At 35.6% G+C, this 27673-nt stretch overlaps 1 protein-coding gene across 1 annotated transcript; it reads left to right on the top strand.

Moving 5' to 3' along the window:
- Positions 1-22037: 22037 nt before the first annotated feature.
- LOC145632397 (probably inactive leucine-rich repeat receptor-like protein kinase At3g28040) lies at positions 22038-25812 on the top strand. The gene is made up of 2 exons (XM_081684764.1): positions 22038-23909; positions 24135-25812. The coding sequence occupies exons 1-2, from the start codon at positions 22318-22320 to the stop codon at positions 25606-25608; spliced, it is 3066 nt and encodes a 1021-aa protein (XP_081540890.1). The 5' UTR covers positions 22038-22317; the 3' UTR covers positions 25609-25812.
- Positions 25813-27673: the final 1861 nt, after the last annotated feature.

Below are 27673 nucleotides of genomic sequence, written 5' to 3'. Positions count from 1 at the left end.
TTGGGTCGTCATTATCTGTTGCTAGACTATGATCAATGATCTTTGGGCTAGTCAAATAGTCTAAAGCCTACTAGAATGGATCCTATGAGGTCACACAACAAGAGTATTGGGTTAAGCAAGTAAGAGGCCCATTAATGGGCCTCATGAGCAACTAACTAATCATGAAATGGATTGGGCTAGCATAGTTAGATGAGAATTAGGTTTTGGGCTTTTGACATGGGCTCTTATTTAGAGATGATATCTATAAATAAGATCCATGCCTAGGGTTGCTTGTAAGCAGTCATAATTCACACACAGTGTATTTTGACATCAAGGCAACCAATCCCAAAGACCCTAATTCCTCTCTCTAACTCACGGCTTTATCTCTCCTCCCCTCGTCTGTACGGCCAGCCACCTTGGTGGCGCGTGTGGTGGTTCGTGGTGGTTCATGGTGGTTCGTTGCTCGCACTTCTCCATAGAAGGTCAATTGAAGGGTTCAATTGCAACTAACTAGCATTAGTGGAGGTCTTAATCTGTGCCCGTGGACCAAGTAGAGGAATCACGCTTGAGGTTCTTTATTTCCCAATGTTCTTGTTCGATCGCACGTGGAATCACGCTTCAAAGGTACGATTATATGTTCTTTATGTGTTATGCATTAGATCTTGGGATTAGGTACTGTATGAATATGATTCATGATTATTTCCGCTGCGTAGTACCTATAATTCCCTACAGTGGTATCAGAGAGCCTATTGCATTTACGCATATTGACTATAATTCTTTGATAGTCCACAATTTTAATTCAATTAGGAGGGAGAATAATTAATTATGGTTCAATCTTTATATTAAACGGAGATTTAATTTTTGGGATATGATTAAATATGATTTAATTGCTCAATTGTTCTAGCAAAATCTGAATTTAGCCCTAGTTTTTTCGAAATTTTTTAATTGAAATAAAGCCCAAAATTTTGATTTTTGTGCTTAATTTTGATGATTTTCGAATAATTTATGCTTCATAATTTTAATTAGATTGATTTGATACATAAAATATGATTTTTTTGTATAATCAATATTTTAATTTAAGAGTTAGATTAAAATTGAATTAATTTTGTGAAGAACCCTAGATTTGAAATTGAATTGTGAATTTGATTTCAAAATTGAATTAGGCATAAATGTTATGTTTTAATTCAATAGACCTAATTTAATTTAATTTTGCAAAAGTTGTTTAATTAAATTAAACTCTCAAAAACAAAAAAAAACAAAAAAAAACAAAAACAATTTTGGGAAGGGGCAGCCGTGGCTGGGTGGATGAACCACCGTCAGGTGGCCGCGGCGGCTGCCCAGGTGGTCGAAAAGGATGCAGCAAGGAAGGCGCAGGCGGCGGACTGGTTGCAGCAGCGTAATGGAACTGTTCCACTGCCACCTGCTGCAGCCAACATACGCAAGTGGCTGGGCTTTTCTGCCTAGTTGCGCGCCTGGCTGCGGCTGCAGCTGGGCTCCGGCCTGGATGCGGCAGGAGCAGCGGTGGCTGGGCACTACGCCTGGCTGCTGCGGTAGGGTACTGCGGTGGTCAGGCTTTGGTCTGGCCGCTGCGGTGGTTGGGACGTGACTGGCAGCAAGCCAAGTCACGGTGTTTCCCAATTTTTCAAAAAAAAAAAAAATAAAATAAAATTGTTTTTTATTAAATTATTTTGTTTAAAAAAAAAAAATATTTTCAAGATAAAATCTGATTTTACATTGGAGATAAAATCAAATTTCAAAAGTTGTTTTTTGATAATTATCCTTAATTAAAATTGTTAATTTTGGATAGAGTTTGTTAGAATATTTTGAGCATATTCCAAAAGGATAAAGATTGATTTGAATAATGTGATTATCCTATTATTATTTTTGGATAATAATTGATTTAAAATTTTGTGATTGGCTAGTAATTAGGATAGAATTTCCTAACTTTGTTAGGATAATCTTTGAGGATAAATATGATTTATCTTTTAAAGATTAAAATAAGATTTGATTCTATCTCATGACTAATTTATAATGTATGATATTTATTGATGGTCATGAATAATATATGATATTATCTAATTGCAATAATTAAAATATGAGATATTTAGATGCCATGTTTCCTTAATTATGATCATTCGATGTTGTAGTTTAGGAAATCATGATGAGTGATTTATTATGTGACACTTTATAATATATGATATTATTTACTGCTATATAATGACTAGTATGGCCCAATAGATTGCCAAATACAATCTGCGCATCGTGATGTATTTTTGTAATCTAAGTACGGTCTACGTACCGATGAAGTATTTTTGTAATTTTATTTCATTTTATTTAAGTAGTAGATAGAATAGAGTAAAATTACAGGTTGCAGTTAATCCAAGAAACCCATGAAGTGAAGGCCCAAAGGAGCAAGGTGGATGAGATCCATGATGATTCAAGTGGGAGCATTTACTTTATTGGTTTTCTTAGGATTAGTGGGCCATGCTATGTCTTGTTTATGCATTCAGTTTATTATGCATGTTAGATTTTATTGATGTTTTGTGATGATGCGCTAGAGTTCACTATTAATCACAACATAATGAATCTAGGTCCCAGTAATATTGAGGTAGCTTTTCCAATCAAAAACCCGATGAAACTTTCGATATTTATGATGGGTCATGCTAAAGCTGGGTGTCATATTATATCTTAGGGGAGTGGGGGTAAAACAAATTTTACACTTTTGATTGGTTATGCTCAATAAGGTTACCTAAAGAGTTTAGAACCTTGAAGCTAAGGGTAATAATTAAACATGTGATGGTTAATTATTCAACCAAGAATTACAAAGAGTTGTAATCAGTAAAGAGTTTACTCACCTTGAAAATGTAATAGTTGATGGTAGGGCCAAAGTCCGGTCAATTATTGCACAAATAAAGGATCTTGGAATCATTCTATTCAATAGGGATCAATTAAAATTGAATAAATGTTTTAAAGTTGCCAATTTAATTCGCTTATGGCACTTTAAATTTTTATTAAACATAATTGAATTTTGCGTTTACTTATAAGTATTATGTCGTTCTAATTTTATTATTATATAATCTCCTCGATTGAAAATAAAGTTGAGAAACGTTCTCAAAAGGTTAAAAGATAATCCATAAACCTATATACCAATTTTGCTAAGATGATGATTAAATAGACTTAGCGAAATCATGAAATGTGCTTAAAGTAGTTAAGCAAAGCATCATTTTGAACCTAAGAGAAGTGTTCTAAGTGGCTCAAATGGGAAAGGTTTAGGAATATATGAGGATTGCATTAAGAAGTTATAGGCCAAGAAATGCAAACAAGTTGCTAATTCTCAAACCTAGAACTACTTACATGCTAAAAGTTTTTATGAACAACAAAATTTTCAAATCAAATGGACCAATTCCAATTGATTAGAAATTACCTCATATACTTGGAAGGTAAAAGAATGGAAATGTTCCAATTTAAGAAGTATATTATAGAAATTGATTTAGCACATTGCTACTTCTTGGACATAGGATGTCTTGTTTAGTTCTCTCTCATTGAGAATGAGGTTGAACTAAATGAAGAAGTATGGCTAAAGGAGAAATAAATCTACAAGTTTAGAAACAAATGTTGCTACTTCACAAGTAGAGTCTACGAGTCTGGAAGCAAAAGTTGCAACTTTACAAGTAGAACCTATATTTCACCTTACCTTGTTATTGGCTAGAATTAAATAAATGTTATTCATTCTTGCCATTATCAAAACACCATTCAATGTTAGTAATGACTAAGCATCAAAGATTCAAAAAACGTGGAATAAATGTTATTCTATGCTTCATTGAGTCATAATGTGTTTTGAATTGCTAAATAGGTTCAAAGTTCTATATGATAGAAATTATTATACCATTTCTATATATGAATTGTCTCTAAAATGTCTTAAATTCGAATGAAAATGAACATTGCATGCGGAAGATCCAAAGAGATGGACTTTCAATATCATTGGATTATGAATCCATTGATATATGTAAATATCATTCTAATTTGAAATTATTGACAAAGTCACCATTTAGAGAAATGATGATGAGAACTCAAGGTTGAATACATATCGATGTAAGAAAACCAATGGTTCAAAGGCTAGAAATGGACAATGAAACTTCATTTGTGATATGATCACATGTGCTTAGTTGAAGCATAAGTATGAAAATTTTGAAAATGTTCAAAAGGTTCAGTATGAAGTTCAGTATCAACTTGACAAGATAATGATTGCATTACAATATGATTGTAATTGTGAAAATTTAAGTCAATACATATACTTGGCAACACATTCAAAGTATTGCGATATGATCGTAATAATGAGAATTTAAGCCAAGACCTTGATGAACATCCAAGAGTTGTGAAATCGTTTTACGACAAACTCCGAAAGAAAACCTTGTGAAGTGTTTATGAAGGGAGCTATCAATCTATATAAGATATATTTTGATAATGGATGTAAATTACCTATCTTCCAACCATTGTTCAAGGGATATACTTTTAAGATAAGCTACAAAACTAAACAAAGAAACATAGGGCAAATCAAAATGTAGCAAAGGTTTCATACGTGATATGGATAAGAAGAGTTCTTATAAAGTCTTTCTACAAAGCAAGGAATAAAAGTTGTATTAAATCGTTTAATGCACAATCAATTCCTATACAGAGCACGGGGTACTACTACACAAATCATACTTAGCACAAAATGTTTGTTGCTCAAGTAGTTGCCCTTATGGAAATTGTTCCAAAAGGTCAAGTGGGAGTAGTACAAATCTCGAAAGAGTTCGAGAAAAGCAACAAACAAACATGGCTCAAACCATGATTGGTTCACCCTATGCTAAAAAGTGCCTCCTCAAAAAGGCAAGTGGGAGTATAAGAATCTCGAAAAGTTCGAGAGCCTTGAAAGAGTTCAAGAAAAGCTAATTCGAAATTCTTGAAGAAATTTGAGAAGTAATCGAATCAAAGCAACAATATGAGCATGATTCACCTCATGTTACAAGTGACAACGCATGGTCTCATTAAGTGTAATGAGAATAATAACCATGTGTCGAAGGTAGTACATTCCAAGTGCACATCCTCAATTGTCGTTTCTCAGTGAAAACTAAACAAAGTTGTTGTATGAGTTTCAATTGTTGCATAAAAACCCACAATGATGACTAGCATATGTAAAACTTAGCCAAAGAAATATGATTTCATATTGACTAAGAGTTCTAAAATATTCATTTTGGAACATGATGATTATGCAAGTAACAAAGATGATTTGACAAGTTATAACTCCAAGTGGTTTAAAAACCAGGAAATCTGAAATAGATTCTAAATCTGTAAGCAAGTGTATGACACTTGAATAATTTGCCTAATTGGGTGAGACCCATTATAAGCAAAACAGACAAGAAAGAAAAATGTTTTCTAACTAAAGCAAAGACTTATTAAAGGATTCAACTAATTCATAGTATGACTATGACTACGATGAAAACTTTATATTAGTCATGTTGCAAAGATCTATTAAAGATATTTTAGTGATTACTACCTTATAAGATATGGTAGATGGACTTCAAAACACTTTATTGAAATTGTTCATGAAAGAAGATTTGTATATGATACAATCAAAAGTTTGAAGATCCAATAATCCTAGGGATGCATAGCATCATGGAGTTAGTGTTCTTAATTTTGAGTTAATCAAATTGTTTGATGTTCTCGTAAAATGAAGAAAAGGTCTTGTGTGTACAAGATGTTTAGTTGGAGCTATGAAGTCTTCTTGGTCTAGTATAAAGAGCAAATTATTCATTGCTTGAAGAGTCAAGTGGTGGGTAGTGCATTTTGTATGAAAAACCTTGAAGAGAATGATGAGTACATTTGGGATTCAAAATCTATAGAGATAGGTTTTGATTGATGTTTGATTTTGGTTAAGAAACTGATATTGATAAGATTCTTATAAGGTTCAACATTATATTGAAAGGAGTTTAAATCCCATGTAACATGGCACAATGCTTATGATTCAATACTTTGAGAAAGGTTGATGAAATTAAGGTCTTGAGTAATGATCCTTATGCAGTTTGCAAAGGATGCATCATGCATGTCATGGACTATACTCGTCTATTTGATTCACATGTTTTTAAGAACAAGTGATGATAGATTTCAATCAAAATCCAATATAACGTTGGAATAAAAATTAGAAAGTCCAAAGTTCCTTGCAAAAGGGCGAAGGAAAATTCTTAATGTATGGAGATGAATATGATTATTAAATTTAGAAATTGCAAAATTCATGTTTATGAGAATGTCTCATGAACTCTACTTACTAAACCCCTTCCATTTCCAAAGCATGAGAAACATGCTAATGAAACTGGATTGAGGCAAATGATGTAATTAGAAGCTGTATTTGTTTTTGGAGAAAAACAAGTTACATGTGTAATACATTCATTTGCAGAATTATGTTTATCAATTAAAACAAAGTTTCAATCTTATTTAATCGTGGTTTCAAGATTAAATAAAATGTCCAAAATAATTATGGATTGATGGGCTCATCAGGTTAATTTATTTAAATAACCTGGTGAATGAAACCCCACAGGTGAACTAAATTCATACATTATTTAAGTTCCTAGTTCGGAATTATTAAAGTGGACATAAATGATTTCATAAATTGGACTAGCATGTAAGATTGATTGGATAACGCAGTTTCATGGGCTATAGGAGCGTAGTGAAGCTCGGTCAATCACATGGGTATGCATGAATGATGCATGATCGAACTATAGACCTACTTTGAAGTTCAAGTATAGAACTTCCGGATATATTAGTGGATTCCTTTGACATGAGTGGAACATTGATTTCATTCAATGATTGATGTAACTGTGTACATTCAAACGTCTTCCCGTAACTGGAGATTATAAAGGGTGTTTCCTGGTTACCTCATGATTTGAGTGGGAGCCTTGGTTTCTACAAGATTGGATTGAGTCTGCCTATTAAATAGGAATGTGTCTTGGCCCCTTGAAGAGGGAGAATTCAGAAAATGCATGGCCGTGCTCAAATGGATTACATAGTAATCATTTGTTTTGTAATTCTAACTCAGTTTTCAAGAAAAGATTTGTAGATTAATATGATCACGACATGAGATGCAATCATATTATCAAATCGACACACATTGACTTAAGGAATTTGAATATTGCGCACTTGAATGAATGAATGAATTGTGTCTTCGATAAGTGCAATTACTAGATATATCAAGGATCACTATTATGGAGATAATAAGTTCGTTCTTTTGGGTCGTCATTATCTGTTGCTAGACTATGATCAATGATCTTTGGGCTAGACAAATAGTCCAAAGCCTACTAGAATGGATCCTATGAGGTCACACAACAAGGGTATTGGGTTAAGCAAGTAAGAGGCCTATTAATGGGCCTCATGAGCAACTAACTAATCATGAAATGAATTGGGCTAGCATAGTTAGATGAGAATTAGGTTTTGGGCTTTTGACATGGGCTCTTATTTAGAGATGATATCTATAAATAAGATCCATGCCTAGGGTTGCTTGTAAGCAGTCATAATTCACACACAGTGTATTTTGACATCAAGGCAACCAATCCCAAAGACCCTAATTCCTCTCTCTAACTCACGGCTTTCTCTCTCCTCCCCTCGTCTGTACGGCCAGCCACCTTGGTGGCGCGTGTGGTGGTTCGTGGTGGTTCATGGTGGTTCGTTGCTCGCACTTCTCCATAGAAGGTCAATTGAAGGGTTCAATTGCAACTAACTAGCATTAGTGGAGGTCTTAATTTGTGCCCGTGGACCAAGTAGAGGAATCACGCTTGAGGTTCTTTATCTCCCAATGTTCTTGTTCGATCGCACGTGGAATCACGCTTCAAAGGTACGATTATATGTTCTTTATGTGTTATGCATTAGATCTTGGGATTAGGTACTGTATGAATATGATTCATGATTATTTCCGCTGCGTAGTACCTATAATTCCCTACAATTTTTTTATAAAAAAAATTTAATTTATTATCGGGTAATCGGGTACCCGATAATAAAAAAATGCGGCCCATGTCCCGACCCGGATAGAATGCAGTTTCCCGGGTCGGGTACCCGACCCGAAAAATTAGTTTTTTTTCCTAAAATTCCCATCGGGTATCTATCGGGTCATCGGGACAATTGGGTCGGGTTTTTTTGAACACCCCTAGTTTGGAACCATATATGATCATTATATGTTGTCAGAAATGTTCGTGATAGGCTTGAATTAATGAAATCGTTGCAAGTTTTAAATCTGTAAATTGGTCGTTTAAAGGCAAATTGGACGGTTCCGCCTACCCAATTGAACTCTGGGAGAGTATTATGGACCATGGTAAACATTTAGACAATTTTTATTTCCGGGTGAAAAAAAGTCATAAAATTCAAAAATTGAAGGCGAATATCCACGCTTTTTGAGAAATTTAGTGTTTGCGGGGCTCGGTATTTAAAAGTCTTGAAATTTTAGGGAATAAATCTCGGGATCATATTATGTCGTTTAGAACCATATATGATCTTTATTTGATATCATAAATGTTCGTGGTATGCTAGAGTTAATGAAATCGGTGCAAGTTGTAAACTAGTACATTGGTCGTTTAAAGGCAAATTGGATGGTTCCACCCACCCAATTGGACTCCTAGGGGGTATTAGGGACCATGGAAAACATTTAGGCAATGTTTATTTCTGTGCGAAAAAAGTAAAAAAATCAGAAATTAAAGGGTAATATCCATGCTTTTTTAGAAATTTCGAAAGTTTCGGGGCCTGGTGTCGAAAAGAAATGAGATTTTAGGGTATACATCTCGGGGTCATATAATGCCGATTGGAACCATAAATGATCATTATATGTTGTCATAAATGTTCGTGGTAGGCTTTAGTTGATGAAATCGGTGTAAGTTGTAAACCGTTATATTGGCCGTTTAAAGGCAAATTGGATGGTTCCACCCACCTATTTGGACTCTCGGAGGGTATAAGGGACCATGTTAAACATTTCGACAATTTTTATTTGCGGGCGAAAAAAAGTCAAAAAATTCCAAAATTAAAGGCTAATATCCACGTTTTTTGAGAATTTTTGGAGGTTTTGGGGTCCGGTGTCGAAAAGGCTTGAGATTTTAGGAGAAACATCTCGGAGTCATATAATTCCGTTTGGAACCATATATGATCATTATATGTTGTTATAAATATCCGTGGTAGGCTTGAATTAATGATATCGGTCCAAGTTGTAAATCGATAAATTGGCCGTTTAAAGGCAAATTGGATGGTTCCACCCACCCAATTGGAATTCCAGAGGGTATTAGGTACCATGGTAAACATTTAGACAATTTTTATTTCCGAACGAAAAAAAGTCAAAAAATTCCAAAATTGAAGGCTAATATCCATGCTTTTTGAAAAATTTTGGAGGTTTCAGGGCCCGGTGTCGAAAAGGCTTGAGATTTTAGGAGAAACATCTCGGAGTCATATAATTCCGTTTGGAACCATATATGATCATTATATGTTGTCATAAATGTCCGTGGTAGGCTTGAATTAATGATATCGGTGCAAGTTGTAAATCGGTAAATTGGACTTCTAGAGGGTATTAGGTACCATGGTAAACATTTAGGCAATTTTTATTTCCGGACGAAAAAAAGTCAAAAAATTCCAAAATTGAAGGCTAATATCCACGCTTTTTGAAAAATTTTGGAGGTTTCAGGGCCCGATGTCGAAAAGACTTGAGATTTTAGGGGATACATATTGGAGTCATATAATGCCGATTGGAACCATATATGATCATTATATGTTGTTATAAATGTTCGTGGTTGGCTTGAATTAATTAAATCGATGCAAGTTGTAAATTGGTAAATTGGCCGTTTAAAGGCAAATTGGATGGTTCCACCCAACCAATTAGATTCGCAGAGGGTATTAGGGAATCTGGTAACATTTCGGTAATTTTTATTTCCAAGCAAAAAAAATGTCAAAAAACTCCAAAATTGAAAGCTAATATCCACACTTTTTGAGAAATTTTGGAGGTTTCGAGTACCGATATTGAAAAGTTTTAGAATTTTTGGGGATATATCTCGGGGTCATATTGTAACACCCCAATAATTCTCCCTTTTACAAACCACTTACTTTAAATAAAATAGTGGAGAACCATTGACGTGTTACTGCCACGTGTTAAAACGTTAAGGCTTTATCAAAGTATCACAGCGGAAAATCAAACTTAAGTCTTTAAAATAACATAATTTAGAAAATCAATAAGTCAAAGCTTACAAATTGGAACCATATAAGGCCCTTATTTAAAACCAAACCAATATTCAAAATCCCAAAACATAATTAAAATAGTAAAACATAAATAAGTTCAACACAAAGAACGAATACTCTCAATCACACCAATCCCTTGACAATGCGTATGTCAAATCACCGAACTTTACATCATCAAGCTAACCTGTGCATTACTGCTCCCCAATAATACAAGTGTAATAATTTGATCATCATAGGGTTATTGAAAGGCGAAGGCCATGACCAAAAGAAAACACACAAAAGCACGCAATCAGCAAAGCTGAGTACATACAAGCTACAACGCACAAAACCTGACATGCTCAACTAATTAAAGTAAATAATTAAACATACAACTTGAATTCATTAATCAAGACTCCACACTTAAACAATTCAATTGACTCAACATACTTTCTAACCAATTCTAAACACTCGACTCTTTATATTTAATTTAATTAATTTAGTTTGGAGTAAGCAATGGACGAGGTTGTCCAATCCACCAAATCATTTTGGTCCCAGATGACCATTTAAAATAAAAGTTTAGCGTGATGCAAGAATGGGCGCGACTCCATTCTCACAAAGTTAGTCTAGGATCCCATCTAACTTTCATTATAAAATAAAATGTAAATACCAAAAGAAAAGAGGACATGTTGATCAAACAAGCCTCGGAAAAGCCACGGGCTACCACCGCGTACCCCAACCCATAATTGTTAATACTCTAGAAGTGCACGCTTTCCAGAGTTTTATTGCTCATCCATGTTTCACTTTACGTGATTACAATTTTAATTAATAGCCGACTCATTCAAGAAGACCATACATAACAATCATACATCAATTCACTTTTAATCTTATTTAGGACAATGGTGATCACATCACAAGTTGACCTTTAATTCCATTAAACTTCCAAATTATTCAAAATTGTTGAACATAGTCAACCCGCCTAGCCATTTCGTCTTAATCCACCTTTACTCAATATACTTATAAGTCATGATTGAGTAATAAATAAAATAAATAACAACCTTGTGGAATAATTAATAAATTCATTCCACTTAAACCATTAAATTCCAATCCTTTAATAATCCAAATGTGGTTAACAAACCAATCCAATAAAATATGTTTGTATCAACATTCCATACAAACAATTAATCCAATATAATTCAACATACTTGCATCCATAATTCCATACAAGCATAATTAATTCACCAAAACATGCCTCATAAACATAAATACATGAATTAATTAAATATATAACCAAACAATTTCCATCCAAGTGTTCTCTAATCATGAAACTAAGTTCTTTTCTTTGGTACCTAAACATGATACTACTTACAACGAAGTAGACATGTACGTACCTCGTGTAAACAATCCTTTGTGCCACTTTTAATCACTTAAAAGTCTCCTAAGGAATAATCACTTCCTAGAAAACAACCAACAACAATAAATTAATACTTAACCAAATTTTCAGCATTATAATTTAGATTAAAACTCCTTAAAACTTCATTAAAAACATGTTTTTATGCTTAATTAATCAATGGAAAATTTGCCAATTACTACCGCAAGTTAATACTACTTTGTAAATTACTACCGCAAATTAAAAAAGTTGTGAATTACTACCGCAAAAAATTTTAAGATGTTGCGATTATTACCAAACCCCCATTAAACCCAACTATGACGTCATTATATCACTTTAACCCATGGTTAAAGCCCTTAACCATGACGTCATTATATCCCTAACCCATTTTCTTTTTTTGGGGGGGCTGGTTAAAGCCCTTAACCATGGTCAAACACGGGTTAAAGGGATATAATGACGTCATAGTTGGGTTTAATGGGGGTTTGGTAGTAATCGCAACATCTTAAAATTTTTTGCGGTAGTAATTCACAACTTTTTTAATTTGCGGTAGTAATTTACAAAGTGGTATTAACTTGCGGTAGTAATTGGCAAATTATCCTTAATCAATAGAAATAAAATAGGAATAAAAGCTCCAAATTAATTGCTCATTAGAACCCTAAAATCCCAATTTGAATAAATTGAAACCCTAGGTTTATAATTCATAAAATCTGAAAATTATAATAACAATTATAATTTGAAATTATAACTTTAAACTATCAAAAACATGATTTTGATACTAAAAATATAATCTTTATACTATAAAATCAAAACCCAAAATAATTAAATAAACATTAAGCAAAAATAATGAAACAAAGGAGGAAAGAGGTAAGGAAGGCCACGGTGGTGGCTGGCAGGGTCGCCGGCGGCGGCGGCGACGGCAGGGGGGTGCGCCGGAGGTGGATGGGCGGCAGTCGGTGAATGGCAGCAATGGTGGTGAGTAGTGAAACTCACGTAGGAAAAGAGGAAAAAAAGAAAGAAAGAAAGAAAAGAAAGAAAAAAAAATAAAAGAAAAAAAGAAAAATAAAAGGAAAATAAAAGGAAAATAAAAGAAATAAAATAAAGGAGAAAGAAAATTAGACTAACCTTTTGTGTGAGGAAAATTTTGGGGACGTATGGGGTATTTATAGGAGAGAGAGTTGTAGGGTAAGTAGTAAGATTGGGCCTCATAAAATTAATGGGCCAATCAAGTATGTAAAGTGAGATTGACTTTGATTGTTTGGACATGAATTATTGAATGATGGTTCATAAAAATCATATTGTAATAAAAATAATTTTCCACCCAAAATAATTTGAAACTTTTGAAATTAAATTCCGGAAAAATATATTACAAATAAATATTATAAATAAAATATAATTTCATTTATAATATATTTAAAAATACGGGGGATTACACATATAATGCCGCTTGGAACCATTTATGATCATTATTTTTTTTTTTATAAATGTTCGTTGTAGGCTTGAGTTAATGAAATCGGTGCAAGTTGTAAACCGGTAAATTGATTGTTTAAAGGCACATTGGATGGTTCAGCGCACCTAATTGGACTCCCGGAGGGTATTGGACCATGGTAAACATATCGACAATTTTAATTTTCGGGCGAAGAAAAGTAAAAAAATTCCATAATTGAAAGCTAATATCTTTTTTGAGAAATTTTGGAGGTTTCGAGCCCGGTGTCGAAAAGCCTTTATATTTTAGGGGATACATATCGGGGTCATATAATTCCATTTGGAACCATATATGATCATTATATGTTGTTATAAATGTTTGTGGTAGACTTGAGTTGATGAAATAGGCGCATTGTAAATCGGTAAATTGGTTGTTTAAAGACAAATTGGATGGTTCCACCCACCCAATTGGACTCCCGGAGGAAATTAGAGACCATGGTAAACGTTTCGGCAATTTTTATTTCCGGGCGAAAAAAAGTCAAAAAATTAAAAAATTGAAGGCTAATCCACACTTTTTGAAAATTTTTGGAGTCTTCGGGGCCCAGTGTCGAAAAGTCTTGAAATTCTAGGGAATACATCTCGGGGTCATACAATGTCGTTTGGCATCATATATGATCATCTTATTTGTTGTCATAAATGTTCGTGGTAGGCTTGAATTAATGAAATCGGTGTAAGAAAGAGCATATTAAAAAGATGGAGGTTACGGAAATGCGCATGTTAAGGTGGATGTGTGGAAACACTTTAAGAGATAGAATCAGAAATGAGGTTATTCGCAAGAAAGTAGGTGTGGCGGGCATTGTAGATAAATTAAGGGAAAATCGTCTGCGTTGGTTTGGACATGTAAGACGGAGACCCGAGGGTGCACCGGTGCGAAGAGTGGAAGAGTGGGACCATGGAGGGATTAAACGAGGAAGAGGGAGACCAAAGATGACTTGGTTGGAAGGAGTGAGGAAGGATATGAAGTGCATGGATTTACGTGAGGATGAAGTTTTGGATCGTAAGGGATGGAGGAGAAAGATTTATGTTGATGACTACACGGAATAATCAAATTTGGTTCATGTTAGCCGACCCCACTTTTGGGATTAAGGCTTTGATTGATTGATTGATTGATTGGTGTAAATTGTAAACCGGTAAATTGATGTTTTAAAGGAAAATTGGATGGTTCCACCCACCCCAATTGGACTCCCGGAAGGTATTTGGGACCATGGTACACATTTCGGCAATTTTTATATTCGGGCAAGAAAAAAGTCAAAAAATTCCAAATTTGAAGGCTTAATATCCACGCTTTTTGAGAAATTTCGAATGTTTCAGAGCCCGGTGTCAAAAAGCATTGAGATTTTAGGGGATACATCTCGGGGTCATATAATTCCGTTTGGATTCATATATGACCATTATATGTTGTCATAAATGTTCATGGTAAGCTTGAGTTAATGAAATCGGTGCAAGTTGTAAACCGGTAAATTTGTCGTTTAAAGGCAAATTGGATGATTCTACCCAGCTAATTGGGCTCTCGGAGGGTATTAGGGACCATATTAAACATTTCAACAATTTTAATTTCCAGTCGAAAAAAGTCAAAAAATTCCAAAATTAAAGGCTAATATCCACGCTTTTTGAGAAATTTTGGAGATTTTGGGGCCCGGTGTTGAAAAGGCTTGAGATTTTAGGAGAAACATCTCGGAGTCATATAATGCCATTTGGAACCGTATATGATTATTATATGTTGTCATAAATGTCCGTGGTAGGCTTGAATTAATGAAATCGGTGCAAGTTTTAAATCGGTAAATTGGCCATTTAAAGGCAAATTGGATAGTTCCACCCATCCAATTGGACACCCAGAGGGTATTAGGGACCATTGTAAACATTTCGGCAATATTTATTTGCGGGCGAAAAAAAGTCAAAAAAATTCCAAAATTAAAGGCTAATATCCACGCTTTTTGAGAAATTTTGGAGGTTTCAGGGCCCGGTGTCGAAAAGGCTTAAGATTTTAGGGGATACATCTCGGAGTTATATAATGCCATTTGGAACCATATATGATCATTATATGTTGTCATAAATGTTCTTGGTTGGCTTGAATTAATGAAATCGGTGCAAAGTTGTAAATTGGTAAATTGGTCGTTTAAAGGCAAATTGGATGGTTCCACCCAACCAATTGGATTCCCAGAGGGTATTAGGGACTCTGGTAAACATTTCGGTAATTTTTATTTCTAGGAAAAAAAAAAGTCAAAAAACTCCAAAATTGAAGGCTAATATCCACACTTTTTGAGAAATTTTGGAGGTTTCAAGGCCCGATGTCGAAAAGTTTTGAAATTTTAAGGGATATATCTCGGGGTCATATAATGCCATTTGGAACCATTCATGATCATTATTTGTTTTTATAAATGTTCGTTGTAGGCTTGAGTTAATGAAATCGGTGCAAGTTGTAAACCGGTAAATTGATCGTTTAAATGCACATTGGTGGTTCCGCGCACCCAATTGGACCCCCGGAGGGTATTGGACCATGATAAAAATTTCGGCAATTTTTATTTTCGGGCAAAAAAAGTAAAAAAAATTCCAAAATGAAATCCCCGCATTTTGAAAAATTTGGGATGTTTTGAGGCCTGGTTTCGAAAGTTTTGAGATTTCACAGGATACATCTCGGGATCATATAATGTCATTTGGAACCATATATGATCATTATATTTTGTCATAAAAGTTCGTAGTAGGTTGAGTTAATTTAATCGGTGCAAGTTGTAAACCGGTAAATTAGCCGTTTAAAGGCAAATAGGATGGTTCCACCCACCCAGTTTGACTCCTGGAGGGTATTAAGGACCACTGTAAACATTTCGGGAATTTTTATTTCCGGGCGAAGAAAAGTAAAAAAAATTCCAAAATTGAAGGCTAATAATATCCTTGCTTTTTGAGAAATTTTGGAGATTTCGTGGCCCGGTGTCGAAAAGCCTTTAGATTTTAGGGGATACATCCTGGGGTTATATAATGCCATTTGGAACCATATATGATCATTATTTGTTGTCATAAATGTTTGTGGTAGGCTTGAGTTAATGAAATAGGCGCAGGTTGTAAACCGTTAAATTGGCCGTTTAAAGGCAAATTGGATGGTTTCACACTTCCACCAACCCAATTGGACTCCCGGAGGAAATTAGAGACTATGGTAAACATTTTGTCAATTTGTATTTCTGGGCGAAAAAAGTCAAAAAATTCAAAAATTGAAGGCTAATATCCACGTTTTTTCAGAAATTTTGAATGTTTCGGAGCCCGGTGTCGAAAAGCATTGAGATTTTAGGGGATACATATCGGGGTCATAAAATGTAGTTTGGATCCATATATGATCAATATTTGTTTTCATAAATGTGCATGGTAAGCTTGAGTCAATGAAATCGGTGCAAGTTGTAAACCGGTAAATCGGTCGTGTAAAGGCAAATTGGATGGTTCTACCCAACCAATTGGACTATCGGGGGGTATTAGGGACCATGGTAAACATTTCTGCAATTTTTATTTTCAGGTGAAAAAATTCAAAAAAATCCAAAATTGAATGCTAATATCCACGTTTTTTGAGAAATGTTAAAGGTTTCGGGTAGATCTATCAATATGGGTAAACGGGTCGGGTTTGGGTCGGTATGAGTGGGTCGGGTCAACTCGGGTCAGGTCAATTCGGATTAATTCCATAACCTATGCGGGTCGGGTCATGCTTGAGTCGGGTCACGTCGGGTCATACTTCTTATCAGGTTTTGGTCGGGTTAATAACAGGTCGGGTTACATTTGGGTCGGGTGAACAATAGGTCGGGTTTTCACGGGTTAAAACGGGTTAGGGTAATTCTCGGGATCGAGTCGGGTTCGGTTCAAGTCAATAATTTGCGGGTTAGAATCAGGTTAGGTCATTCTCGGGTTTGAGTCGGGTTCGTTTCAAGTCAATAATTTGCGGGTTATAATCAGGTCGGTGATTTTCAAGTCGGGTCATTCTAGGGTTCAAGTTGGGTTTTGTTCAAGTCAATAATTTGCATGTTATAATCAGGTTGGGTCATTTCCAAGTCAAGTCATTCTCAGAGTCAAGTCGGGTTATGTTCAAGTCAATAATTTGTAGGTTACAATCAGGTCTGGTCATTTCCAAGTCAGGTCATATTCGGGTTCAACTAACTATGAATAGATAATTATCATTTTTATCAAGCTAATTATTTCCTTTGACTATAATATGTATGGCAATATACTAGGGAACTATAGTTTATAATTTAGGAAGATAATTATCTCCTTTGACCATAGAACAAATATATACTATATTTAACTCTTAAATTTGAGGATGATGCTCCTTTCTTTTGCTGGCCTGGACCGACTTGGTCTCCCTAGACAAAATGCTTTGATAAACCATAATAAGGTGATATAAATTGCATTTAAGGTGATTTGAAATCGGGTCAGGAACAATTTGGGTTGAATTTAGGTCGGGTCAATAACAAGTCGTGTTGATTTCGAGTCGGGTTAGTAACAAATCGGGTTGAATTATTGGGTTGGGTTAGTAATAGGTCTGGCAAAATTCTGGTTGGGTCAATAACAAGTTGGGTTGAATTTGGGTCAAATCAATAACAAGTCGGGTTGATTTCGGGTCGGGTTTGTAATAGGTTGGGTTAAATTTGGGTCGGGTTAAGAACGGGTCGGATTGAATTCAGGTCAGGTTAGTAACAAGTCGGGTTAAATTTGGGCTTTGACGGGTTAAAACGGGCTTGGGTCAATTTTTGTTCAAGTCGAGTTCGATTAAGGTGTATAATTTACGGGTTACATTCGGGTCAGTCATATCTAGGTCAGTTCATGTTTGGGTTCGGGTTTCACATGCTTGGGTCTAGGTTTGGTTTCAGGTCGGGTTAGGTCGGGTTTGGGTCACCATTTTTTCGGGTTCAGATGGGTCGGTTAATAATCGAGTTTGAGTCGGTATTTCGAGTCGAGTCAACTTTTGACAGCTTTAACTATAACAAGTCTTCCAACCGGTCTACATTATGCCAAATTGCCAAGAATGAGACTAGTTTGATCAATCATGTGCGTGGCTATTTGGAAACACCGTTGCAAAGGTGGTAATGATGTAGAAAAGACGCTTCCAACTATCCTAATGATGACCTCTCAGGGTCTCATGGACACCATGAGCAGCGCCTTCTCGTCTTTCCTTTAAAGCCCCGAAAAAGTCAAAAATCGCCTGAAATAAAAGGCTATAATTCATGTTTTCGGATCAATTTCATGAATTTTTAAAACTAAAGTGAATGTGTGGGGTGTCCTCTTGGATCATACCGTCATAGATTGTTGTTTGGAACCATAATAGGTATAACACTAGGTCTATAGTATCACGAGAAGATGAGAATAACTTTGATTCGATTACATATGTGCATAGCTAACTCGGAATTTTGTTGCATTGGAGCCAAATGTATCTTGTTATTTGCTTCTAATTTAATCAACCCATGGCATCAACAAGTTAAATGTAGGTGGTGGTACCATTGTTATCAATATCAAAGGGTATAGTACCATATATAATGAGGCATGAAAAGAAGCATATGAATTATGAAATATAGGACCACTTACCTCTTTGAGAAGCCAACTTTATAAGTACGTGAAAAAAGAGAAAAAAATCATTTCTTTTTTGGGTGGAGTGGAGAAAATATAGAGGAAACACCCGTGAACGTTGTTTGGATCTTGTGATACTGAAAGCTCTAGGGTTTTCTTGTCCTTATTCCCTTCTTCTTCGGGCACCTTATTTCTATATTCCTAATTTATGTACTTGTACTAATCTACTATACTTAATTATGGAATATTATATAGACTATACATCTAATTTCAATGTATTAGTACTAATAATACTTTTTCTTAGGGACGTTACTACGTTAGGATAGGTTACTTATAACCATACATATAATCTAGAAAAAATGATATTGCCTCGACTCATATTAGAATACTTGTGACATTTTTCTTTATCCGTTTCGAAGTACTTGTTGCTACCATACATGAAGAAACCTTATAACTTTATAAGTATGTTAATATTAATATCGATATCTTTCCATTAAGAAAAAGTTTGGTACTCACAAAATATACTCCACACTAAATCACATTACATCTATTTTTTTCAATGAAATAACAATTATTCATAAATCATAATCAAGAATACAGTTGAATTTGAATGCTTAATTAAGTATAAACCAAATTATTGTTCATACTAATATTTCATTAGGAGACAAAAGAAGTTATAGAAGACTCTTTCAAAATTATGAAATTTGTATATAGTTTGACGAGTAAGTGACCATATTCTTTGTCTTCTCATCATCACCTGGACATTAATATATTGGGAAGAGGAAATCAGTCATTTATATTGAATGAATTGTATTTTTCTCATAAATAAGTATGACCCAAAAAAATATAAAAATAAAAAAAATAAAAAATCAATGCATGTTAATCTTACATTATTATTTATGGTAGGTATGATATACGTAGGTTGCAATATGCATTATATATCCAGATATATCCTAGGACTATCTCCTAATAAGTCACTTGAGTGATTAAATTAAGTTTGGAGTAGATGTGTACCAAAGCATGCTAAGCATTAGTGATTTACAAATCATATACTTCCTTCGCCCATAATTATGTGCAATAAAGGGGTATTATTTGTGAGATATAAAATATTCTTTTGTTACACATAATTATGGACGGAAGGAGTAATAATTTAACTAAGCTAATTAATACACTAACAAAGTAACAAGTACCTAGCTAGTTTTTAGTAATGCAAGTAGTTAATACCTACAATCTTACTTAATTATCGACCATGCTAGTTAAACTCCATCATTAATAACGTATTATGATATTAAAATGACAAAATCAATGTTATAGTACTATATATATAATATATATCACCGTCACCCAACATTATAAGGTACATGAATATTTTGCCCGTGAACCAAAAAGAGGCCTCACAATCAAGTCACATGTGATGAAGTGAGTGTGTTGGAGGTTGATTGAAGTTCCATATTGCTAACATTACATCAGCTTAATATAGCAAACAATCCAAACTAAAATTATGAAGGCCTTAAAATATTGTGGCCTTTAAATTATGTAATGTTGAATAAATGTGTGTTGGGTTTTATTCTTATCTTTGAAGATTCTTGAAGATATCGCATAGAATGATTGGTAGTTTAATTTGGTGCCAATACATGTTTCTCCTGTGTCCACTTGGTGCTAACCAAGTTAACTGCTAGCAGTTTGGTACTTTGGTCTATCTAGCTTGCTAGTTTATTATTATTATTATTATTATTATTATTATTATTATTATTATCGGTTTTTCTGATGAGTGTTCATCGACACTTGTTAAGCTTACCTGAGTTAGAAATTCACCCTATTATAACTCTTGCTTGTTAATTTAAGACCGTATTATGAAGTACTCCTTATTCATTACTACGGTGATTTTTCTTTCTAGTTCAATTATGATTGGATATCTCCTTAAATTGATCACTATTAGCACAACTACTATAGAGTTATGAAAAATAAGTGAATATATAAGGCATTAGTTGTTGAGACTGTTAGGAAATTAGGGTGTAATTTTGTTTGATTAATGCGGAACAAGTCAATGAAATTAAAAATGAGAAAAAGCAATAGAGAAGATAAACAAAGAACACAAGGATTTACGTGGTTCGATCAAAATAGACCTACATCCACGGGTGGGGGATTCGAGAGCTTCTTCACTATAATGGAGAAAGAAACAAGAGAATAATACAAGGAGTCCTAAATCTAATGGCTCAAAAGTTATGATCTAAATGATCAACTAAAGGGTCCTTTTATAACACAAGGAAACCCTAATAAAACCCTAAGATTGTTCCCCAAGTATACTCAAATAACCGTCATAGAAAAGATATAATTTTAGGAAATATTCCATCAATTACCCTAGAATAACCTAACTACCGCGCTAGCTCATACTTGCCGCAAGTCTACCACGTAAATCCTAGTGTTCTTTGTTTATCTTCTTTATTGCTTTTTCTTGTTCTTAATTTCATTAACTTGTTCCGCATTAATCAAACACAATTACACCCTAATTTCCTAACAAGCCAGCTTCACCACCTCAAAATTAGTTGTAATTTGAGAGTTATAAGCGTTCAAAGCCATCCCTACTAGATTTCGAGTCACAATTTAACAGAGACAATGTGACAACGTAGTAAATTTATCCAAATACTTGCAGCTTTTATGTTAATGCCGCAAAATGAAGACTTTATCTTTACATAAACTATAATTAGCTTGTATTAAAATTTTCATACAAGACATGCCTGCATTTATTGCTTGTTTAGATTTTGTCATCCAGTTACCCTTTTAGGTCGGCAGGAGCAGACAAGATTCAGATGTAGGGTTTAGTTAAGTAGAGTATTTAGCATTCAATAATTATATAATCAGTACTTTATCAAGTGATCGATTAACTAATCACTTCTCCAGCTAGCCTATATTTTTATGTGTTTGTTAAGCAATTCATCCGAAATTAATTGTCACGTTGATGAGATGAAACTAATAATATGACTATCAAATTCATTCTAATTATTTGCTACACTTTTAAAACCACAATTTTACCGAACAGTTAATACAATTAGCTAGTTTTACTATTTTCCGCTATACGGCTCCCGGGTTTTAAGCTTTTAACCAAATATATAGTAGAGGCTTCACATCAACTGAATGTTATCAATTAATCCTATGTAAACAATCTACTGCCAAAATTCCAACAAACCCATCAGCCTTACTACTGTCATAGCTTTACAAGCTACTAACAGTGAAGTACCAAAATATTCCCATTGTCATTAATGAAGTGTACTGTATACTAATTTCAAACACCAAAGTATGGGAAAAATATAGCCATAAAATCAACCCTAAAAAGAGACAAAATTGCACAGATAGGATGCCTTAGACAAGAGGATGTAAACATTTTGTTGCATTATATGCTGTATACACAATATTTTATCTTCTGATATGGTGTCACATGCATTTTTTGGACCAATTACTTGACTTGTCTTTCTCTTTACACATTACACCCAACTTTTTTTTTTTTGGCACCATAATTTTTTCAAAACATTCTCCCAAAGATTTCAATCAATTTTCTTCTGATTCATCTGCCTTTCTTTCCCTGCAAAAAACCCACTAAAATTTCATCACCCACAATTCTTTTTTAGGTAAAGATTTCACCTTTTTTTTTTAGTGGACTAACTCAAAGTTTAATTATTATATGATATTTTAGTTAGTTACAGTTATGTATACATAACTTTATGCACCCAAAAAAAATTACTCAAAGAAATTTTTTGCAAATGAGCACTCTTCAGCTCATAGTGTGCCTTCTACTACTATCATGTTTTGCCATGAGATGTTCTAGGGCTGCCTACGAGGACGTGGCGATCGATCTCAACGACGACATTTTGGGACTAATAGTGTTCAAGTCAGAACTTCATAACCCACCAGCATTGAGCTCATGGACTGAGGATGATGGATCTCCTTGCTCTTGGAAGTTCATTCAATGCAACCCGGCCACGGGCCGGGTTTCCGGGGTTTACCTAACAGGGCTAGACCTTTCGGGCCGGCTAGGAAAAGGGTTGCAGAAGCTGCAGGGACTTAAGGTACTGTCAGTATCTAACAACAATCTAACTGGTGAATTAAGGCCAGAATTAGCCCAACTTCCTAACCTTGAAACACTTGATCTTAGTCACAACAAACTTACAGGGCAACTCCCTAGTTCATTTTCGAGCCTCGGTTCATCTCTTAGATACCTTGATCTCTCTCAGAATATGTTATCTGGTCCATTGCCTGATAACATTTTCCAAAATTTCCCATCTTTAAGCTACCTTTCTTTGTCAGGAAACTCCTTTGAAGGTCCAATACCAAGTACACTATCTAAATGTAGTGTCTTAAATGGATTAAACCTCTCAAATAATCATTTTTCTGGTAACCCTTTTATCCAAAATGGTGGGATGTTTGCTCTGAATAGGCTCAGATTATTAGACCTGTCAAATAATCAACTCTCTGGTAATATCCCAACTGGTGTATATACCTTGCATAATCTCAAGGAATTACACTTGCAAGGTAATCAGTTTTCGGGTTTAATACCATTCGACATTAGTCTATGCCCACATTTGCTTAAACTCGATCTTAACAGTAATTTCTTTGCTGGTAATATACCCACAACACTTGGTACACTAAAATCTTTGGTGTTCCTAAATTTAGCACACAATACCTTAAATGGTGAACTTCCTCAGTGGTTAGGAAATTTGACCAATTTACAACATTTAGATGTTTCAGATAATGGTTTAACAGGAGTTTTGCCAATGTCAATAGGTGATCTTAAATCACTTAAATCTCTCATTTTGTCAAACAACAAGATTACTGGGAATTTACCCACTTCAATAGTTCAATGCAGTGGGCTAAAAACCCTCCAACTTAAGGGTAACCTCTTTAATGGGAGCATCCCAGAAAGGCTGTTTACAATGGGGTTGGAAGAAATAGACTTGTCAGAAAACAGGTTCTCAGGCTCAATCCCACCGGCCTCGGGTCAGGTTTTCGAGTCCTTGCTTGTGTTGGATCTGTCAAATAATGATCTTTCAGGGGAAATTCCACCAGAAATGGGACTTTTCTCTAGCTTAAGGTACTTAAACTTGTCTAGGAATAACCTTCATTCTAGGATACCCCCAGAAATTGGGTACCTTCAGAACTTAACAGTGTTAGATATTAGAGGCAGTGCATTATATGGGATGATTCCTGGTGATTTGTGTGATTCTACAAGCAGCTTATCTATCCTTCAGTTGGATGATAATTCCTTGACTGGCCCTATTCCACAGGAAATTGGCAATTGTTCATCACTATATTTATTGTAAGTACTCATTTATCCAGTTAATTCTGTTTTTTTATAGCTTTGATGCCTTGAACATTAGTTTTTGCTTGCAAATTTTTCATATTTATATAGTCAAGCATTAATTGAGAACTATTCTAGATTAACAAACAGGGGAAAGCGTACCAAACTTGAGTATCTCTGTTTCTTTCCTCTCTTTTTTTAGGATGTTTACTGATTATGATTGCATAAAATCATGAATTACAGGAGTTTGTCTCACAATAATTTAAGTGGTCCAATTCCAAGCTCTATGTCAATGCTAAAGGGGCTTGAATTTCTAAGGCTGGAGTCGAACGAGCTAAGTGGGGAGATGCCTAAAGAACTAGGTACAATGCAAAATCTTCTAGCAGTTAATGTCTCCTACAACAAGCTCATTGGCAGGCTTCCTCCAGGGGGAGTTTTTCCGAGTTTGGATGCAAGTGCATTACAAGGAAACTTGGGACTTTGCTCACCCTTACTAAAAGGTCCTTGCAAGTTGAATGTTCAAAAGCCATTAGTCCTTGATCCCAATGCATATCCCAACAGCATGCATGGTAACGATGAGGGGAACGAGATAGCACGAAGATTAGATCATCACAAATTCCTCAGTATCTCAGCCATCATTGCGATAGCAGCAGCTGCAATAATCGTAATTGGGGTAATTATCATAACCCTACTAAATGCTTCTGCAAGGAGGAGAATTGCTTTCATTGACAACGCGTTGGAAAGCATTTTCTCAAGCTCATCTCGGTCAGGAACACCCTCAGTAGGGAGACTAGTCCTCTTTGATACAAGGACATCAGGAAACCTGTTTGCTGACCCTGAGTCTCTAATCAACAAGGCATCTGAGATCGGAGGAGGGGTATTTGGCACTGTTTACAAGGCTACTATAGGGGCCGAAGGCAGGATCGTGGCAGTAAAGAAGCTCTACAAGTCCAACATACTTCAATACCCTGAAGACTTTGATAGGGAGGTCAGAGCTCTAGGGAAGGTCAGACACTTAAATGTGGCATCTCTTAGAGGGTACTATTGGACTCCTCAGTTGCAGCTCTTGGTTTCAGACTATGCTACCAACGGCAGCCTCCAATTCAGGCTCCATGAAAGGCCGCTAAACTTAGCTCCTCTTTCTTGGGATACAAGGTTCAGAATCTTACTCGGAACAGCAAAGGGGCTCGCTCATTTGCATCATTCTTGCAGCCCTTCAATCATACATTACAACTTGAAACCAAGCAACATCTTACTAGACGAAAATTACAATGCTAAAGTTTCTGACTTTGGACTAGCTAGACTGCTTACCAGGTTTGACAATCATAGTATAGCCGGCAATAGATTTCAGGGTGCACCAGGTTATGCAGCCCCTGAATTAGTGTGCCAGAGCTTGAGAGTTGACGAAAAATGTGATGTATATAGCTTTGGAATCATGGTGCTTGAGATTATTACAGGAAGAAGGCCTATAGAATATGGGGAAGACAATGTGGTGATACTGAATGATCATGTAAGAGTGTTACTCGAGGAAGGGAACGTGTTGGATTGTGTTGATCATAGCATGGGGGAGTACCCTGATGGAGAGGTGTTGCCTGTTTTGAAGGTGGCACTGGTTTGTACCTCTCAAGTTCCTTCGATCAGGCCTTCGATGTCTGAGGTGGTTCAGATTCTTCAAGTGATCAAAACCCCAGTTCCTCAGAGACAAGAAGGTTACTGACTTTAAGTAGGTAGGATCATTAGGATGTGAAGAAATTGTAAGTTTTTTTTGTTTTTTATTTTAATGTTTTGGACAAGGATTTGGTAACAACTTTCCTGATGTCATTTGCATATGATAAGTGTTTGTTAGTCTTTTGGTGAAACAGTGATTTTTAGCAATGTGGTTTCTAAGATACTCATAAAAATTGCTACATTCTTAAGGATACATATCAGTATATCACTTGATCACCTTGGCCATGCATGTATGCAATATACTGTTGGGTATTAATATGTCATTTTCTTGACATAGCCGCATAATAATTTAATCCGATCATATACTCCCTCCGTCTTTTTTTATTGATACAATCCCCAAAGAACATCCCAAAAAGAAATTTGGGCAAAGAAAAAGGGGTAGAGAGTGTTATTTTTAAGGAAATTTTGTCAAAAACCTCCTTTTAAAAGCATTTTTTTGTGAAAAACCTCCTTTTAAATTTTTTTTTGTCAAATCATACCTTAATCAACTTTTTTTTTTACAAAATCATACCTTATGACGGAAAACGGGGTTTGACCCCGCTTTCAAGCGTTGACCACCAACATGTTTAACGAAAAACCACCACCAAAATTAACCCACCACCAAAGACCAGCCACCACCACCACCAAAGACCAACCACCACCAAAATTTTCCCCAAATTAACCCACCACCAAAGACCAGCCACCACCAAAATTTTCCCCAAATTAACCCACCACCAAAGACCAGCCACCACGCCCACCCCCACAACACCCACGCAAACACCAACCCCACCAATCGACACCAACAACAGTCGCAGAACCGACTACCGCACGCACCACCTCCAATCGCCACCAATTTGAGCCAACCAGACCTCGCAACTCGCCTACCCCCACCTGCCCAACCACTCCCTTCACAGCGACAATACCCTAGGCGGTGGAGATGAAGGTTGCTAGGGATTTTGGGGCTTAATTGGTGCGAATTGGGGTTGCAGCTGGTGCGGTGTTGCAGCGGTGGAGATGGAGGCTTCTGGGGATTGATGTTGTTGTGCTTGCGCGGAGATAGGTGGTGCGGTGGAGCAGGTGGCGGTGATGTGGTTGCGCGGAGATAGCCACCGTGTTAGGAGGGTTATGCTTGCGGTGGGAAGAGGAAGGAGAGTGAGGGTCGTCGACGGGGTTCTGGGGCTGGGATAGCGTCACCGACGGGGGGGACAAGGAACCCTGGACGCTGGCAGGAGGTGGTGGTGGACTGGTGGGTTTGGGTGGTTTTCCGTTGAACACGTGGGTGGTCAACGCCTGAAAACGGAGTTCCCGTTTTCTGTCTAAAGGTATGATTTTGTAAAAAAAAAATTGATTAAGGTATGATTTCACAAAAAAAAAATCTATAAGGAGGTTTTTGACAAAATTTCCTATTTTTAATGAAGACAAACATTCTTAGATCAATAAAATATATTTTTAATGAGAGTTTTATTTTTAAAACGTGGTTAGTAAAACTCAATTTAAAGGAGTATTAAAATAAAGTCTTGTTCAATTCCTTTTTAGCTTTGAAAGGTTGACAAGATCTTAACTGTAATTGCCATCAACCCAGTTGCTTATAGATCGTCATCCAATAGCTTTGGGCAGTATATAAGTATATAACAGCCCCTACCTCCTAGATTAACATTAAAACCGAAACTGATAGCCACACACGGCCGGACTAGTAGGGCTTGCTAACCTTGACACAAATCTTGTTCAACAAAAATAAACTACTCCCAAGTCCCAAAATCGAAAATGAGTTGTCACATTGATGTTATAATTCAAACAATGCAACAGCAATATGCAGAGATACAACTTCGCCGAACCCTTCAATAACAAAACAAAACAAAACAAAAACGCTATAAAAATTGTGACATGTGAGATTGTAGGTCACCTTTATTAAGGATTTCGAGCCACCTAATCGTCAGAATTCCCACAAGTACTAATGAAATACAACCATTGAGGCAAGCCTTGCTGAATTCATCTAGCCTGCAGCCATACCAAGTTATTAACTAGAGTGCAAATTTCAAGGCTTTCCATTTTCAAATCATAACTCATTCCACAAG

Source organism: Chenopodium album, chromosome 5, assembly GCF_948465745.1.
Source record: "Chenopodium album chromosome 5, dcCheAlbu1.1, whole genome shotgun sequence".
NCBI classification, from domain to species: Eukaryota; Viridiplantae; Streptophyta; class Magnoliopsida; order Caryophyllales; family Amaranthaceae; genus Chenopodium; species Chenopodium album.
The sequence above is the reverse complement of the archived record's forward strand: the minus strand, read 5'-3'. Positions and strand labels throughout refer to the sequence as shown.